This window comes from Somniosus microcephalus, chromosome 2 (assembly GCF_052327205.1).
Source record: "Somniosus microcephalus isolate GS21.2 chromosome 2, FLI_Smic_1.0, whole genome shotgun sequence".
Taxonomy (NCBI): domain Eukaryota; kingdom Metazoa; phylum Chordata; class Chondrichthyes; order Squaliformes; family Somniosidae; genus Somniosus; species Somniosus microcephalus.
The window spans coordinates 382305295-382324680 of NC_140988.1; the positions used below are offsets into that span (position 1 = coordinate 382305295).

A 19386-nucleotide genomic window follows, 5' to 3' on the forward strand; every position below is an offset into this window, starting at 1 on the left:
ATGACTTGCTATCACACTAAAAATGAGTTCTCAGGTGACTGATGAGTCCACTGCGGGACCTACAGTCTCTCAGGTGGGGCAGGCGGTGGTTGAAGGGGTGGATGGGTGGGGTGCTTGGGTAGATGTGCGCTGCTTGCGCTTGGCTTCCGCTTGCTCCCGGCGAAGAGGCTCGAGGTATTCGGCGCCTTCCCGGATGCTTCTCCTCCATTTTGGGCGGTCTTGGGCCAGGGATTCCCAGGTGTCAGTGGGGATGTTGCACTTTTTTAAGGAGGCTTGAAGCGTTTCCTCTGCCCACCTGGGGCTTTCTTGCCGTGTCGGAGCTCCGAGTAGAGCGCTTGTTTTGGGAGTCTCGTATCGGGCATGCGGACGATGTGACCCGTCCATCGGAGCTGATCGAGCGTGGTCAAAGCTTCGATGCTGGGGATGTTGGCCTGAGCGAGGATTTGCAGGATCTTGTGGAGACAGTTTTGGTGGTACCCCTCCAGTGCTTTGAGGTGTCTGCTGTACATGGTCCATGTCTCTGAGGCATACAGCAGGGTGGGTATCACTGCTGCTCTGTAGACCATGAGCTTTGTGCCGTGTTTGAGGTCTTAGTCTTCAAACACTCTCTTCCTCAGGCGACCGAATGCTGCACTGGCACACTGAAGACGGTGTTGGAATTCATCATCGACGTCTGCCCTTGTTGACCGTAGGCTCCCGAGGTATGGGAAGTGGTCCACGTTTTCCAAGGCCTTGACGTGGATTTTGATAATCGGGGGGTACAGTACTATGTGGCGGGGGCAGCTTGGCAGAGGACCTTTGTCTTACGGATGTTTAGTGTAAGGCCCATGCTCCCGTACACTTCGGTTGACGGTGGTTTGGAGTTTGCGTTCCGAGTGAGCGCAGACACAAGCGTCGTCTGCATACTGTAATTCGACGACCTTGGATCTGGACTGGAGGCAACGGAGGTTGAACAGTTTCCTGTTCTGTAAATTAGCTCCACTCCAGCGGGGAGCTTACTTGAGGGTGAGATGGAGCATTGCAGCAAGGAAGATCGAGAAGAGTGTTGGTGCGATGACACAGCCTTGCTTGACCACGGTCCGTACATGAATTGGGTTGTGGTGGAACTGTTGGTCGGGATCACGGCTTGCATGTCATCGTGAAGCAGGCGGAGGGTGGTGACAAACTTTTGAGGGCAGCCGAATTTGAGAAGTACTCATCAAGGACAGAGAGGCAGTCAGTGCCCACTGGAAGGAGCACTTCGAAGATCTCTTTAACCGAGACTCTGTCTTCGACGCAAGTGTCCTCAACTCCATCCCGCAGCGTGCTACCCGCCACCATCTCCGCACAACCCCAGCCCGGCATGAGGTTCAAAAGGCCAGCCGACAACTGAAGAACAACATGGCCTCAGGAGCAGATGGAATCCCTGCCGAGGCACTAAAGCATGGCGGAGAAGCACTACTGGCGCGAATTCATGAACTCATTTCTCTTATCTGGAAGGAGGCGAGCATGCCAGGGGATCTCAGACGCCGTAATTGTGACAACCTTCAAGAAAGGTGACAAGTCCGATTGCGGTAATTACAGAGGAGTTTCCCTGCAGCCTGCCACAAGGAAAGTCATCACAAGAATCCTCCTCAATCGCCTTCTCCCAGTGACCGAAGAGCTCCTCCCAGAGTTGCAATGTGGATTCCGCCCACTAAGAGGCACAATGGACATGATCTTCACTGCACGTCAATTACAAGAGAAACATAGAAACATAGAACATAGAAGCATAGAAGATAGGAGCAGGAGTAGGCCATTCGGCCCCTCGAGCCTGCTCCGCCATTCAATGAGATCATGGCTGATCATCCAAATTCAGTATTCTGTCCCTGCTTTCTCCCCATACCCCTTGATCCCTTTAGCCTTGAGAAATATATCCAACTCTTGAATATATTTAATGAATTGGCCTCAACTGCCTTCTGTGGTAGAGAATTCCACAGGTTCACCACTCTCTGGGTGAAGAAATTCCTCCTCATCTCTGTCCTAAATGGCTTACCCCTTATCCTTAGACTGTGACCCCTGGTTCTGGACTCCCCCGCCATCGGGAACATCCTTCCTGTGTCTAGTCCTGTTAGAATTTTATAAGTTTCAATGAGATCCCCTCTCATTCTTCTAAACTCCAGCGAGTATAAGCCCAATCGACCCAATCTCTCCTCATACGTCATTCCTGCCATCCCAGGTATCAGCCTGGTGAATCTTCGCTGAACTCCTTCCATGGCAAGAACATCCTCCCTCAGATAAGGCGACCAAAACTGCACACAATACTCAAGGTGTGGTCTCACCAAGGCCCTGTACAACTGCAAAGACATCCTTGTTCCTGTACTCGAACCCTCTCGCTACAAAGGCCAACATGCCATTTGCCGCCTTAACCGCAGGGAACAGCACCAACCGCTGTATGTGGCCTTCTTTGATCTCACAAAGGCCTTCGACACTGTCAGCTGTGAGGGATTATGGAGTGTCCTCCTCAAATTCGGCTGCCCTCAAAAGTTTGTCACCAAAGTTTAACCATCACCCCAGGGCTCATTGACCTACATTGGCTCCCGGTCCAGTAACCTGAAATTTAAAATTCTCATCCCTCCGTGGCCTCGCCCCTTACCATCTCTGTAATCTACAGCCCTCCATGAACTTTGCGCTCCTTTAACTCTGGCCTCTTCCGCATTTCCCCCTTTGCCACATCATTGGTGACGTGTCTTCAGCCATCTAGGCCCTAAGCTCTGGAATTCTCTCCCTATACCTCTCTGCCTCTCCAGCTCGCTTCCTTAAAACCACCTTTTGACCAAGCGTTACACCACCCCTACCAGTATCTCCTCCTTGGCTTGCTGTCGGTGTTTGTCTGATTACACCCGTGAAGTGCCTGGGAACGTTTCACTACATTAAAGATGCTATATAAATGCAAGTTGTTGTGGTTTCTAGGAGTTACTGATGCTGTTAATACAGGAGGCGATTCACTGATTGTTACGTTAGATTCACCGTCACAGATATTTCCTCCACTTTCCCCTATGTTACTCACTAAACAAAATGTATATTAAAAACTTTGGCTCTGGCGACAGCTCAGTGGATACAGCCCAGTGTGTAACGGAGCCATACAGACCGGGAAGTCCCCAGGATATTGTTTACTTAAGTGTGTCGGCTGTGGGTCAGTTGGTAGCACTCTCGCCTGAGTTGGAAGGTTGAGGGTTCAAGTCCCATTTGAGAGACTTGAGCACAAAATTCTAGGCTGACACTCCAGTGCAGTACTGAGGGAGCGCTGCACTGTTGGAGGTGATGTCTTTCGGATGAGACGCTAAACTGAGGCCTCAAGTGGACATAAAAGATCCCACGGCACTATTCGAAGAGGAGCAGGGGGAGTTAGCCCTGGTGTCCTGGCCAATGTTTATCCCTCCACCAACATCACTAAAACAGACTATCTGGTCATTGTCACATTGTTATTTGTGGGAGCTTGCTGTGCACGTTTCCTACATTACAATGGTGACTACGCTTCAAAAGCACTTCATTGGCTGTAAAGTGCTTTGAGAAGTCCTGTGGTAAGGTGCTATATAAATTCAAGTGTTTTTTTCTTTAACTATGCGGCTGATTCTGATTTTTGTTTTCCGGAACAGGCTTTGGAAAAAATCAAAGCCATCGCTGTAACTGTGGAAAAAGACAACAGGGAGTAAGTATAAAGTATACTATAAGCCCACTGACTCCCACAGCTACCTTGAACACCCTTCCCTCACCTTCACATGGTTGATCTCCGACTCTTCCCTTCCCTTCCCTTCCTCGACTTCTCTGTCTCCATTTCTGGGGATAGGCTATTGACCAACATTCACTAAGCCCACTGAATCCCACAGCTACCTGGACTACACTTCCTCCCACCCCGCTTCCTGTACGGACTCTATTCCATTCTCCCAGTTTCTCCATTGTCGCATCTGTTCTGACGATGCCACCTTCCATACCAGTGCTTCCGACATGTCTTCCTTTTTCCTCAACCGAGGATTCCTCTCCACTGTGGTTGACACGGCCCTCGACCGTGTCCGTTCCATTTCCGGCACTTCTGCTCTCACCCCTTCCCCTCCCTCCCGGAACCACGATAGGGTTCCCCTTGTCCTCACCTTCCACCCCACCAGCCTCCACATTCAACAGATCATCTTTCGCCAGCACCAAACACATCTTCCCCTCCCCTTTCAGCATTCCAAAGGGACTGTTGCCTCCATGATTCTTCAGTCACCCCCTTCCCCCCCCCCTCCTCACGGCGTCTTCTTGACCCGCTGCAGTCCGTGTGGTAAAGGTGCTCCCACATTTGTTAGGTCGGGTTTCCAGGATTTTGACCCAGCGGTGAGATAGAAACATAGAAGATAGGAGCAGGCATAGGCCATTCGGCCCCTCGAGCCTGCTCCGCCATTCAATGCGATCATGGCTGATCATCCAAATTCAGTACCCGGTCCCTGCTTTCTCCTCATACCCCTTGATCCCTTTAGCCTTGAGAAATATATCCAACTCCTTCTTGAATATATTTAATGAATTGGCCTCAACTGCCTTCTGTGGTAGAGAATTCCACAGGTTCACCACTCTCTTGGTGAAGAAATTCCTCCTCATTTCTGTCCTAAATGGCTTACCCCTTATCCTTAGACTATGACCCCTGGTTCTGGACTCCCCGACCATCAGGAACATCCTCCCTGCATCTAGTCTGTCCGGTCCTGTCAGAATTTTATAAGTTTCAATGAGATCCCCTCTCATTCTTCGAAACTCCAGCGAGTACAAGCCCAATTGACCCAATCTCTCCTCATACGTCATTCCTGCCATCCCAGGTATCAGCCTGGTGAATCTTCGCTGAACTCCTTCCATGGCAAGAACATCCTTCCTCAGATAAGGACCAAACCTGCACACAATACTCAAGGTGTGGTCTCACCAAGGCCCTGTACAACTGCAGCAAGACATGCTTGTTCCTGTACTCAAACCCTCTCGCTACGAAGGCCAACATACCATTTCCCTTCTTAACCGCCTGCTGCACCTGCATGCTTACCTTCAGCGACTGGTGCACAAGGACACCCAGGTCTCGTTGCACTTCCCCTTCTCCCAATCTATTGCCATTCAGATAATAATCTGCCTTCCTGTTTTTGCCACCAAAGTGGATAACCTCACATTTATCCATGTTCTATTGCATCTACCATGTTTCTGCCCAATCACCCAACATGTCCAAATCATCCTGGAGTTTCTCGGCATCCTCCTCACAGCACACACTCCCACCCAGCTTTGTGTCGTCTGCAAATTTGGAGATATTACATCTAGTTCCCTCGTCTAGATCATTAATATATATTGTGAATAGCTGGGGTCCTAGGACCAATCCCTGCGGTACCCCACTAGTCACTGCCTGCCACTCGGAAAAAGACCCGTTTATTCCAACTCTTTGCATTCTGTCTGCCAGCCAGTTCTCTATCCAAGTCAATACCTTGCCCCCAATCCCATGTGCCTTAACTTTACACGCTAATCTCTTGTGCGGGACCTTATCGAAAGCCTTCTGAAAGTCCAAATACACCACATCCACTGGTTCTCCCTTATCTATTTTACCAGTTATATCCTCAAAAAATTCCAGTAGATTAGTCAAGCACGATTTACCTTTTGTAAATCCATGTTGACTTTGTCCGATCCTGTCACTGCTTTCCAAGTGCTCTGCTATTACATCTTTTATGATGGACTCTAGCATTTTCCCCACTACCGATGTCAGGCTTACCGGTCTGTAATTCCCCGTTTTCTCTCTACCACCTTTTTTGAATAGCGGGGTAACATTAGCTACCCTCCAATCGATGGGTACTGTTCCAGATTCCATCGAATGTTGGAAGATGATCAGCAATGCATCTGCTATTTCTAGAGATGACGGTGTTCCCACCCATCTTCTGCTATTGTCCTTGTAAGTGGTGGAGGTTTGGAAGGTGCTGTCGAAGATGCCTTGGCGAGTTGCTGCAGTGCATCCTGTAGATGGTCCACACTGCAGCCACGGTACGCCGGTGGTGGAGGGAGTGAATGTTTACGGTGGTGGATGGACTGCTGATCAAGTGGGCTGCTTTGTAATTACATTAACAGACCAGATGTCGATGTAGGATAAACTTGTCTTGTAGTTTTAATGCTGGTCCTGTCAACATACACTGTTTTCTCTTGTCCCACGCTTGCAGGCATCAGAGAGCGCTTTTGGAGAAATGTGCAGCTACTGCCCTCGGCTCCAAGCTGATTGCCCGGCAGAAAGGTTTCTTTTCCAAGATGGTGGTGGGTGCAGTCATGATGCTGGATGACCTTCTTCCACTGAAAATGATTGGGATAAAGAAAGTTCAAGGAGGCGGTCTGGAGGTCAGTGTTTGTCAGCATTAATCTTATCCAGTATCATTTACATGCAATAAAGGGGCCATATATCCCACTCCTGCTCCTAATTCTTATGTTCCCAATTCTTTATACCTCTATAAAGCCAAGGATCCCATATGCTTTATTAACAGCTTTATCAACTTGACATGCCACCATCAAAGACTTGTGAACGTGAACCCCCAGTTTTCATTGCTCCTGCACCCCATTTAAAATTCTGCCATTTTATTTATACTGCCTCATCATTTTTCATTCCAAAACGCAGCACATCACACTTCTCTGCATTAGATTTCAGCCACCGTGCCCATTTCAGCAGCCTGACTGTGCTCCTGAAGTCTGCTACTAGCTTCCTCATTGTTTACTACATTTTCAAGCTTTGTGTCATCTGCAAATTTAGAAATGATGCCCTATATACCCATCGTCCAGCTCATTAATATACATCAAGAAGAGCAGTGGTCCTAATACCAACCTCTGGGAAACACCACTGTATGCTTCCCCCCAGTCTGAAAAACAACTGTTCACTGCTCTCTGCTTTCTGTATACACGCTGACACTATCCATTTCATCCCATGAGCTTCAACTTGGCCCACAAGTCTATTATGTGATACTTTATCAAACGCCTTTTGAAAGTCCAGATACACAACACCAACTGCACTACCTTCATCAATCCTCTCTGTTTCATTGAAGAACTCCTGCCCCTTCCCCCTCCCCCTCCCCCACACACTGCCAGACACCCTGCCCCTTCCCTCTCCCCCAGACCGCACACTGCCAGGCACCCTGCCCCTCCCCCAGCCCACACACTGCCAGACACCCTGCCCCTTCCCCCTCCCCCAGCCCACACACTGCCAGACACCCTGCCCCTCCCCCAGCCCACACACTGCCAGACACCCTGCCCCTTCCCTCTCCCCCTCCCCCAGACCGCACACTGCCAGACACCCTGCCCCTTCCCTCTCCCCCTCCCCCAGACCGCACACTGCCAGACACCCTGCCCCTCCCCCAGCCCGCACACTGCCAGACACCCTGCCCCTTCCCTCTCCCCCTCCCCCAGACCGCACACTGCCAGACACCCTGCCCCTTCCCTCTCCCCCTCCCCCAGACCGCGCACTGCCAGACACCCTGCCCCTTCCCTCTCCCCCTCCCCCAGACCGCGCACTGCCAGACACCCTGCCCCTTCTCTCTCCCCCTCCCCCCACACACTGCCAGACACCCTGCCCCTTCCCTCTCCCCCAGCCCACACACTGCCAGACACCCTGCCCCTTCCCTCTCCCCCTCCCCCAGCCCACACACTGCCAGACACCCTGCCCCTTCCCCCTCCCCCAGCCCACACACTGCCAGACACCCTGCCCCTCCCCCAGCCCACACACTGCCAGACACCCTGCCCCTTCCCTCTCCCCCTCCCCCAGACCGCACACTGCCAGACACCCTGCCCCTTCCCTCTCCCCCTCCCCCAGACCGCACACTGCCAGACACCCTGCCCCTCCCCCAGCCCGCACACTGCCAGACACCCTGCCCCTTCCCTCTCCCCCTCCCCCAGACCGCACACTGCCAGACACCCTGCCCCTTCCCTCTCCCCCTCCCCCAGACCGCGCACTGCCAGACACCCTGCCCCTTCCCTCTCCCCCTCCCCCAGACTGCGCACTGCCAGACACCCTGCCCCTTCTCTCTCCCCCTCCCCCCACACACTGCCAGACACCCTGCCCCTTCCCTCTCCCCCTCCCCCCAGACACCCTGCCCCTTCCCTCTCCCCCTCCCCCCACACACTGCCAGACACCCTGCCCCTTCCCTCTCCCCCCCTCCCCCCACACACTGCCAGACACCCTGCCCCTTCCCTCTCCCCCTCCCCCCCAGACACTGCCAGACACACTGCCCCTTCCCTCTCCCCCTCCCCCAGCCCACACACTGCCAGACACCCTGCCCCTTCCCTCTCCCCCTCCCCCAGCCCACACACTACCAGACACCCTGCCCCTTCCCTCCCCCCCGCACGCTGCCAGAGACCGTGCCCCTTCCCTCTCCCCCTCACACCGCCAGACACCCTGCCCCTTCCCTCTCCCCCTCCCCCACACACTGCCAGAGACCCTGCCCCTTCCCCCTCCCCCTCCCCCAGCTCACACGCTGCCAGACACCCTGCCACTTCCCTCTCCCCCTCACACTGCCAGACACCCTGCCCCTTCCCTCTCCCCCTCCCCCAGCCTGCACACTACCAGACACCCTGCCCCTTCCCTCTCCCCCTCCCCCAGACCGCACACTGCCAGACGCCCTGCCCCTTCCCTCTCCCCCTCCCCCACACACTGCCAGACACCCTGCCCCTCCCCCAGCCCACACACTGCCAGACACCCTGCCCCTTCCCCCTCCCCTGCAGCCCACACACTGCCAGACACCCTGCCCCTTCCCTCTCCCCCAGCCCACACACTGCCAGACACCCTGCCCCTTCCCTCTCCCCCTCCCCCACACACTGCCAGACACCCTGCCCCTTCCCCCTCCCCCAGCCCACACACTGCCAGACACCCTGCTCCTTCCCTCTCCCCCCTCCCCCAGCCCACACACTGCCAGACACCCTGCCCCTTCCCTCTCCCCCCTCCCCCCCACACACTGCCAGACACCCTGCCCCTTCCCTCTCCCCCTCCCCCAGCCCACACCCTGCCCCTTCCCTCTCCCCCTCCCCCACACACTGCCAGACACCCTGCCCCTTCCCTCTCCCCCAGCCCACACACTGCCAGACACCCTGCCCCTTCCCTCTCCCCCTCCCCCAGCCCACACTGCCAGACACCCTGCCCCTTCCCTCTCCCTCTCCCCCAGCCCACACACTGCCAGACACCCTGCCCCTTCCCTCTCCCCCAGCCCACACACTGCCAGACACCCTGCCCCTTCCCTCTCCCCCTCCCCCAGCCCACACACTGCCAGACACCCTGCCCCTTCCCTCTCCCCCTCCCCCAGCCCACACACTGCCAGACACCCTGCCCCTTCCCTCTCCCCCAGCCCACACACTGCCAGACACCCTGCCCCTTCCCTCTCCCCCAGCCCACACACTGCCAGACACCCTGCCCCTTCCCTCTCCCCCTCCCCCAGCCCACACTGCCAGACACCCTGCCCCTTCCCTCTCCCCCAGCCCACACACTGCCAGACACCCTGCCCCTTCCCCCTCCCCCAGCCCACACACTGCCAGACACCCTGCCCCTTCCCTCTCCCCCAGCCCACACACTGCCAGACACCCTGCCCCTTCCCTCTCCCCTTCCCTCTCCCCCTCCCCCAGCCCACACACTGCCAGACACCCTGCCCCTTCCCTCTCCCCCAGCCCACACACTGCCAGACACCCTGCCCCTTCCCTCTCCCCCAGCCCACACACTGCCAGACACCCTGCCCCTTCCCTCTCCCCCTCCCCCAGCCCACACACTGCCAGACACCCTGCCCCTTCCCTCTCCCCCTCCCCCAGCCCACACACTGCCAGACACCCTGCCCCTTCCCTCTCCCCCAGCCCACACACTGCCAGACACCCTGCCCCTTCCCTCTCCCCCAGCCCACACACTGCCAGACACCCTGCCCCTTCCCTCTCCCCCAGACCACACACTGCCAGACACCCTGCCCCTTCCCCCTCCCCCAGCCCACACACTGCCAGACACCCTGCCCCTTCCCTCTCCCCCAGCCCACACACTGCCAGACACCCTGCCCCTTCCCTCTCCCCCTCCCCCAGCCCACACACTGCCAGACACCCTGCCCCTTCCCTCTCCCCCAGCCCACACACTGCCAGACACCCTGCCCCTCCCCCAGCCCACACACTGCCAGACACCCTGCCCCTTCCCTCTCCCCCAGCCCACACACTGCCAGACACCCTGCCCCTTCCCTCTCCCCCTCCCCCAGCCCACACACTGCCAGACACCCTGCCCCTTCCCTCTCCCCCTCCCCCAGCCCACACACTGCCAGACACCCTGCCCCTTCCCTCTCCCCCTCCCCCAGCCCACACACTGCCAGACACCCTGCCCCTTCCCTCTCCCCCTCCCCCAGCCCACACACTGCCAGACACCCTGCCCCTTCCCTCTCCCCCAGCCCACACACTGCCAGACACCCTGCCCCTTCCCTCTCCCCCAGCCCACACACTGCCAGACACCCTGCCCCTTCCCTCTCCCCCAGCCCACACACTGCCAGACACCCTGCCCCTTCCCTCCCCCAGCCCACACACTGCCAGACACCCTGCCCCTTCCCTCTCCCCCAGCCCACACACTGCCAGACACCCTGCCCCTTCCCTCTCCCCCAGCCCACACACTGCCAGACACCCTGCCCTCTCCCTCTCCCCCAGCCCACACACTGCCAGACACCCTGCCCCTTCCCTCTCCCCCTCCCCCAGCCCACACACTGCCAGACACCCTGCCCCTTCCCTCTCCCCCTCCCCCAGCCCCCACACTGCCAGACACCCTGCCCTTTCCCTCTCCCCCAGCCCACACACTGCCAGACACCCTGCCCCTTCCCTCTCCCCCAGCCCACACACTGCCAGACACCCTGCCCCTTCCCTCTCCCCCTCCCCCAGCCCACACACTGCCAGACACCCTGCCCCTTCCCTCTCCCCCAGCCCACACACTGCCAGACACCCTGCCCCTTCCCTCTCCCCCAGCCCACACACTGCCAGACACCCTGCCCCTTCCCTCTCCCCCTCCCCCAGCCCACACACTGCCAGACACCCTGCCCCTTCCCTCTCCCCCAGCCCACACACTGCCAGACACCCTGCCCCTTCCCTCTCCCCCAGCCCACACACTGCCAGACACCCTGCCCCTTCTCTCGCCACCCCTTTCCTATAACCACTGTTTGCTACCAATAATCGACAAACCCTTTTCTGCCTGGCCCGATTGTTTGGAGGAGACCACATGTCAGTCAGCACCAACCATCGTCCTCGTTTAGTCCTGCGCAACTTTGCGTATTGCGAGGGGGTGTGTGAGAAATGGCGCCACAGATCATTGGTCTTCTGTCCATGTGGGGCCAGGTATATTATGTTCTGCAAGCACAGTGACGAGCATTCTGTACTTTGTGTTGGATGCCCTTGGGGAGTTGACACTCAGAAGTTAGGACCGGGGGAGAGGGGAAATCCCAGGGAGTGTTTACAGTTGCAGGTGGTCTTGCACGCAGTAACATTTGAAAACTATTAGCCTGTGTACAAGCGCTGCAGGACCATACATCGACTGTATCTCACCTCAATCTTTTACAGAAGGCAACATGAAAATTGAAGCTAAAGGTTATTTTAGAAATGCCAGTTTCAGTGAATTTCTCGGGTCTCTTACACATGCTTGGTGTTAATCACAGGAATCTCAACTGATAGCTGGTGTTGCCTTCAAGAAAACGTTCTCTTATGCTGGGTTTGAAATGCAGCCCAAGAAGTACGAAAAGCCTAAGATCGCACTGCTTAATGTGGAGCTGGAGCTCAAAGCCGAGAAGGATAACGCAGAGGTCCGGGTGACCAATGTTGAGGTCAGTGGCTCTCTGGGACAGAACAATAAATAGCACTGCACTGGCATGAGGTTTAATTCCATTCTGAGCTTGTACAGAGTGGGTGGGGGAGTCTTGTCCAGGGTTGCTGCTCCTGTTTGCTATTTAGTGACTCTTGCTGCACGGTGCTGCTTACCCTGAACCCTGCTGAGAGTCACTGTCTAGACTCAGTGAAGAACTGGTACTCGGTTGCAATATCGGAGAGCTGTTAGTACCCGCGGCACCACACCCCAGCAAGGAGAAGGTACTTCAATCAGAGGGAGGGATAGAAATTGGTGGTTGTTGTGGTGTATGTAACCGTTCCACCTTTAAGAGAACTATTTTAAGAGATGCACTACTTTATCTTGGCTGCTGTATACTGTAATACCGGTGGTGACCACACCGGTATATAAGTGCTGTGTAATGATTTATTGGGCAGTTCAGCCTGACCCCCGACTAGTAAAGACCTGTTGAATTTACTCTTGTGGTCTGTGTGCAGTGATTCTTATTAACAATAACTAGAACACACAGACTTAACAGTGGCGACGATGACGATCTTACCCTGCGGCAGAGATATATCCAAGGCAGTTTAACGGGCGTCGAGAAGAGGCATCCGCCCTCATCATCCTGCTGAGAAAAGACTCGGGTCTGAAGAGCAAGGAAGAATCCTGACACGAAGCCTTCCATCAGCAACAGGCAGTGATCATCCCTTCTATCACGGTGGTGGGTAAGCCGATCAGCGACGAGCAGCAAGTCGGCCACGTTGGCTGTGAAGTAGGGGAGGGAAAAACGGAGGATATAAGGGCGGAGAACTCGACCACAGCCGAGGAAAAGAGCCGGACAGAAGTCAGGGCCAGAGGTGCTGAGACTGGGGCAGCGTAAGGCACGGGAGCCGCGGTGAATGCAAACGCAGCCGGTGTAAAAGACTGGGCTGCAAGCGGGCTGGGAGACGCAACAGCGTCGAGAGAGAGCTCGACCGCGACCGGGGAAAAAGGCCGGGCAGCTACCGAGGCCGCGAGGCGCGGGATAAAATAAAAAAAATTAAAAACGCGGAGAACTCAGCCGCAGCCGGGGGAAAGGACCGGACTGCAAGAGGGGCTGGGAGGCACGATTTGAGAATCGCTGGGGAGGGCGAACGCAGCAATACGGCAATCGCCATTACAGCCAGCGGGGGAGAAAGGCAAACGCGGGAAGCCGCCATTTTCGTAGGCGGGGGAAGAAGACAAGCGCGGGAAACCGCCATTTTGGAAAGAAAAAAAAAAATTTTTTTTTGTTTCTCAAGAAGATTGCGAGGATGCCTAAGTGTGGTAACATCAACGATTTCGATGCCGATGTTGAAGATTGGGCCACGTATGTAGAACGCATAGAGATTTATTGTAAGGCAAATAAAATATCAGATGAAGATAAAGCACTAACCTTACTAAACTCAATGGGTGCGAAGACATACAGGCTATTGAAGCATCTTCTATCACCAGCTAAACCGGCGGATCAGGCTTTCGCTAATATTGTTGCTGTCCTGAGAAATCATTTGAACCCCACACCGCTGATGTTAGCAGAACGATTTAAATTTTATGTGAGAACGCAACTGAAAGAGGAAAGCAACGCGGAGTATTTAATTGAACTGCGTAAGCTAGCGAAATACTGTCAGTTTGGGGAAAGACTGACAGGCACTGAGAGACAAATTCGTGTGTGGATTGTCGAAAGAAGGAACACAAAAGCGGCTGCTTGAAGAGAATGATCTTACACTTGATAAGGCTGTCACTATTGCAGCATCGCACGAAGCCGCAGCGAGAGGCACTGCGGAAATGCAGCTGAAGGCAGCGGTACTCAGCGTAGATCAAATGGCTTTGGGTACAGCGAAATGTTATCGTTGTGGAAAGACAACACACTATCAGAACCAATGCTGGTTTAAAAATCAGGAATGTAGAAAATGTGGCAAGCTTGGTCACATAGCTAAAGTATGCTGGTCAGGAAAGAAGACCAGCAACAAAAAGTCACCGCAGGAAAAGTGCAGAAAGGTACATAAGGTGGCTGAGAAGAGTTCGGATGAACAGAATTCGGATTCAGACTCCCAACAGCAAGGAACTGGGTAGTCTGCGAATTCACAATGTGAGTAAGGAAGCTGACCTACAAAGTATCTGGGTCACACTTCAGATAGCAGGAGTCCAAGTGAAGATGGAATTGGACACTGGATCGGCGTTGACGGTCATGAATAAGCAAGATTACAAAAGGTTATTCACACACATTCCCCTACGGGATACGGAGATAGTATTGCAGACATACACGGGGCAAAGAGTATACCCCATCGGAAAGATAAAAGTCAAGGTGGTACACAAGGGCAAAGAACACCAAGGAATGGACTTGTATGTACTGCCTGAGGGAGGTCCACCACTTCTGGGACGGGAGTGGATCAGGAAAATAAATATGGACTGGCACTCCCTAAAAGCAATAACGGTAGATTCCGGAAAAAAACATGTCAAACCTGAACGATTGTCCAGAATATTGGATGAGGTTAAAGAGGTGTTCCAACAGGGACTGGGAACACTGAGAGGAATTACGGCAAAAATCAAGATTGCAGAACATGCAAACCCAAAATTTTTCAAAGCCAGACCGGTACCTTATGCGATACGACCTGCTGTGGAAGCTGAGCTGGAAGGGCTAGAACGTTCAGGAGTACTGTCTAAGGTGGACTGGAGTGAGTGGGCCACGCCCATTGTTCCCGTCATGAAGCGTTCATCGAGTAACAAGCCAGGGGAACCGGGGAAGGTCTGCATCTGTGGAGACTTCAAGATCACGGTTAATCCGGTGCTTCACACGGTGCAATATCCGCTTCCGCGGATTGAGGATATCTTTGCTTCATTGTCTGGCGGGAAACACTTCACCAAGATAGACCTGGCGCAAGCGTACTTACAGATGGAAGTTGAGGAAGAGTCGCGCCAGTATCTCACAATCAACACGCACAGAGGCTTGTATCGATATAATAGACTGGTTTTTGGAGTGGCTTCGGCTCCAGCAATTTGGCAGAGGGCCATGGAGCAGGTATTACAGGGAATTCCAAGCACTCAATGTTAATTGGACGATATCCTGATTACAGGAGATGACGATGAGGAACACCTTGCAAATTTGAAACTGGTGCTCACCAGATTGAAGGAATATGGACTTCGAGTTAATCGCCAGAAATGTGAGTTCTTTCAGAAACGGATCTCGTACTGTGGCCATGTCATTGACCAGGAGGGGCTGCACAAGTCACCTGACAAGATCGAAGCTGTTGTGAAGGCTCCCGCTCCGGAAAATGTATCCCAGTTGAGGTCGTTCCTAGGGTTGATTAACTATTACCATAAGTTTCTGCCAAATCTATCCACGGTGCTGCACCCGCTGAACGCTCTTTTGCAGAAAGAAGTACCATGGAAGTGGAGCGAGGACTGTAAGAAGGCCTTTCGCAAAAGCAAGGCATTGATCACCTCAGAGGAAGTGTTGGCTCACTTCAACCCAACGCTACCTATTCGTTTAGCTTGTGATGCTTCTCCTTATGGTATTGGAGCAGTACTCTCACACAAGTTGCCAAATGGCTTGGAAAGGCCAGTCGCATTTGCATCCAGATCATTGACCTCCGCTGAGCGCAACTATGCTCAGATAGATAGGGAGGCTCTCGGCCTTGTGTGGGGAGTAAAGAAGTTTCATCATTACCTGCAGGGCCAGAAGTTTACACTGCTGACAGACCACCAGCCGTTGGTATCCATTTTTAACCCTAAGAAGGGTGTTTCGGTGATGACCGCACAGAGGCTCCAGAGATGGTCCCTTTTCCTAGGGGCATATCAATATCAGATAGAATTCAAAGGTACAAAGCAGCATGGTAATGCTGATGGGCTGTCGCGCCTGCCACTACCTACTGAGGAGGAGGCACCGACGGTTGACCCGGTGGAGTTATTTCACTCGACCATCATCGAATGTTTACCTGTCACCAATGCAAATATTGAAAGGGAGACTAGGAATGACCCGACACTGTCCCGGGACTACGAATTGACAGTAAAGGGATGGCCAGCCCATGGTGATCCACTGTTACCGGCATTCTCAGCAAGACGAGAACAGCTGTCCATCTGTCAGGGAACATTGATGTATGGAACAAGGGTGATTATCCCTCCTAAGTTAAGAGAGAGAGTTCTAAAAGAAGCACATGAAGGTCATCTGGGGGGAGTCAAGATGAAAAGCCTTGCTAGGGCTTATGTGTGGTGGCCGGGTATCGACCAACAGATAGAGGATCTGACGAAAAGCTGCTCAGGGTGCCAAAAAGTCCAAAATGCACCTCCAATTGCACCGCTGCATCCATGGGAATGGCCTTCAACCCCATGGCAACGTGTACATATTGACTTTGCTGGTCCATTCATGGATTCCATGTTTTTAATTGCGGTGGACGCACATTCTAAATGGCCAGAAGTGATTAAAATGACTACCACTACCTCGGAGAAGACGATCACGGTGCTAAGAACGATATTTGCAAGAAATGGATTGCCAGAGCAAATATGTTCAGACAACGGACCACAGTTCGTGTCAGAGGAATTCCAGAAATTCCTGAAGAAGAATGGGGTGAAACATTATACCTCTGCCCCATATCATCCAGCTACGAATGGGCTGGCCGAGAGGTTTGTACAGACGTTCAAAAAGGCAATAAAGGCCATGAGCGAAGATCAGATTCCACTGCAACACAAGGTGGACAATTTCCTACTGGCATATCGAAACGCCACCCATGCAACAACAAACCAAAGTCCTGCCATGATGTTCTATAACAGGAGGTTGCGGTCCAGGTTGGACTTGTTAAAACCAAATGTGCGGAGGGAAGTCGAAAACAAACAGTTCCAGCATATCAATAACAAGCCCACTCGGAGTTTTGAAATAGGACAACCGGTGTTAGCCAGGGACTATAAAAACGAGAAATGGCAATCTGGAACAATTCGGGCCAGACAAGGACCCCTGATGTACACGGTAGATGTTGGTGAAAATGTAATGCGACGTCATGCTGACCAACTGGTGGGATCGAGAACAAGGGTCGAGCCCATGGTTACGACAGAGACAACCGTGGAGGAAGTTAGTGAACCTGAAGCATCTACCTCAGAAGTGAATATACCTGATGATGATGTCCTATCCATAGGGGATCAACTAGATGAGTCACCCCAGCAACGAGAACCAGAGACCCCTGAAAGGCGTTATCCGTCTCGGATCAGGAGGCCTCCTCAGAGACTGAATCTGTGAACTGTTTTTACATGAAGTTGTGTATATATGTTGTTATGTTATGTTTAATGGGGAATATATACTGTTAAGCTAAAAAAGGAGGATTGTGGTGTATGTAACCGTTCCAACTTTAAGAAAACTATTTTAAGAGATGCACTACTTTATCTTTGGTGTGGAGATGCCGGAGTTGGACTGGGGTGGACAAATGTAAGAAATCACACAACACCAGGTTATAGTCCAACAGCTTTATTTGGAATCACAAGCTTTCGGAGCGCTGCTCCTTCTTCAAGTGAAGTGGAGAAATGCATAAAGACACAGCTTATATAGTCAGAGAATCATGTCAGATGTTTACAGGTAACCTTTCCAACTGCCATTTGTCACACCTCGGCAGAGAGATAATCACAGCAGTCAAAGGTGTGAATGGTGTCCAAACAGTTGTAGAATGTCTGGAGCTCTCATCCTCCAGCCAGAGAGTGAGGCGTGGCACAGATTTCTAACTGTTCCCATATAATCAAAGCACATGCTTGATTGAGTGATCCAACCAGTATTGGCTTCTCCCATCCTGGGATGCCCGGAACACCGCTATGTTGTCCTCTGTATCCATACAATGAAAATGATTGAGTGCTCAATATCTTTGCACCTGTCCTATTGTTTTCCTCATTGTAACTTGTCAGGGGAGACACCAATTCTCAAATCCTTCCAACAAACGCACGGAAGTAAAGGCCAGTCCCAATAACTCATGTCTCTTACTGCCCACTCCCTCAATAACTCTCCAATTTACTGATATAATTTTTCACAGTATCAGCCTTGCAGCTGTTTGCTCTGCAGTTTGTTAATCCCCATACATTGCACAGCTTCCATACTCTTCCTGTGTATCTAGTGTGCATGGTGTGAAATGCATGGGGATTAACAGCTACAGGTGAATGGGGCGCCGCGTGTTGATGTTTGCTGACTTGATTCTGTCCGGCCCTGGTAGCTGGGTTGCTGATCTCTCCGTTCAGCCCACTCTTCTCTGCTGACTCTATTTTTTAAAATGTAGAGATACTGGCTGGCTCAGGGAGCTGGACCCGTGCTTTCACTTCAAGAAGCTGGGCTCAAATCGAGCCCAGGCTGATGGGATGAAAGTATCCTTTCCCTGCGAACTGCAGGAGCCCTCTGTGGAATGACTTTCGGTCGTCGCAGTAAAGATTCCAGTTGGCACAGGCCCATAACACAAAACGGCCTCTTATTCACCACTAATTGGCTGTCTTGCAGAGAGGCCACAGGATGTCGAGTATGGGAAATGGAGGAGTGTCACACTTTGCAGTAGGGAGTGCTTGATGCTGAGTCTGGAGTATTGCATTCACCAGCCCTACCCTCACTCCTTCAGCACCAAGTTCTGTATTTGTTGGAAGTGGTTGAGAATGAGTGCCCCGGCACGGACCAGGGATCCAGCAGTGGCCGTGCGGCTTAGCTTTAGCTGGATTTAGACGCGGGGTGTGCGGTAATAAAGAGCAGTGTGCTAATCTGTGTCCCCACCACACTGCAGTGTACGGACTGGGTCCACTACACGCTCTGGCCATTAATTACGCTGCGCTCTCTTTGTTTCTAGGACTATCAGGCCATTGTTGATGCAGAGTGGAATATCCTTTATGATAAGCTCGAGAAAATCCACCTGTCTGGGGCCAAGGTGGTGCTGTCCAAGCTTCCCATTGGAGATGTGGCGACCCAGTACTTTGCAGACAGGGACATGTTCTGCGCCGGCAGGGTTCCGGAGGAGGATCTCAAGCGGACTATGATGGTCAGTGAGTCTGCGGAGTCTAATGGCTAAATGTTTGACTGGAAATGAGCTGCTTGAAGTGTTAGCTAGTTGTGTTTTTGCTGCTGATAATCCAACAGATCTGGGAATGGAGACTGCTGCTCTCACTGACAGTTTGTGGCCAATATTAGCTGAGCGAATCCACCCGCACTAATATAACAGAATCAGTCCGTGCTGCAGTCTGTCACCAACAGTTGGTGCTCGTCACTGTGATGGCTTATTCATAAAAATGTGTGGGAGATATTGAAACTACTGTACTGTACTGGCACAATCTCCTTTCAGCAAACGCTCAATTATAGGTAAAGAATAGGTGAGCAATTGTTGAGTTTGAGTTCTGCAGGGCAGAAGATGTTAAACGAGGTTCTCTTGCTGAACTCCTTTCCTCTCTTACCCCTGGTTTCTCATCGACGCTAACCCTTGCTGCAGTCTGCTTTCATGGGCACCAGCAACCGTTCAGAGCCTCTCCCCTGTTCACACGATAGCACCGTGACCGCTCGGCTATTTGACCACGGAGAGCACCAGAGCCTGGGCCTGACCCGCGCCCATTCTTCAACAGGGGCCAATAAA

At 53.0% G+C, this 19386-nt stretch overlaps 1 protein-coding gene across 1 annotated transcript in view; it reads left to right on the forward strand.

The window, feature by feature from the left end:
• Positions 1–19386, forward strand: part of cct7 (chaperonin containing TCP1, subunit 7 (eta)) — a 50839-nt gene that overhangs the window by 23496 nt on the left and 7957 nt on the right. Inside the window, exons 5-8 of the mRNA XM_085976111.1 lie at positions 3618–3670; positions 6168–6339; positions 11634–11798; positions 18613–18801. Coding sequence (XP_085832237.1) covers positions 3618–3670; positions 6168–6339; positions 11634–11798; positions 18613–18801 — 579 coding nt within the window. The remainder of the gene's footprint in view (positions 1–3617; positions 3671–6167; positions 6340–11633; positions 11799–18612; positions 18802–19386) is intronic.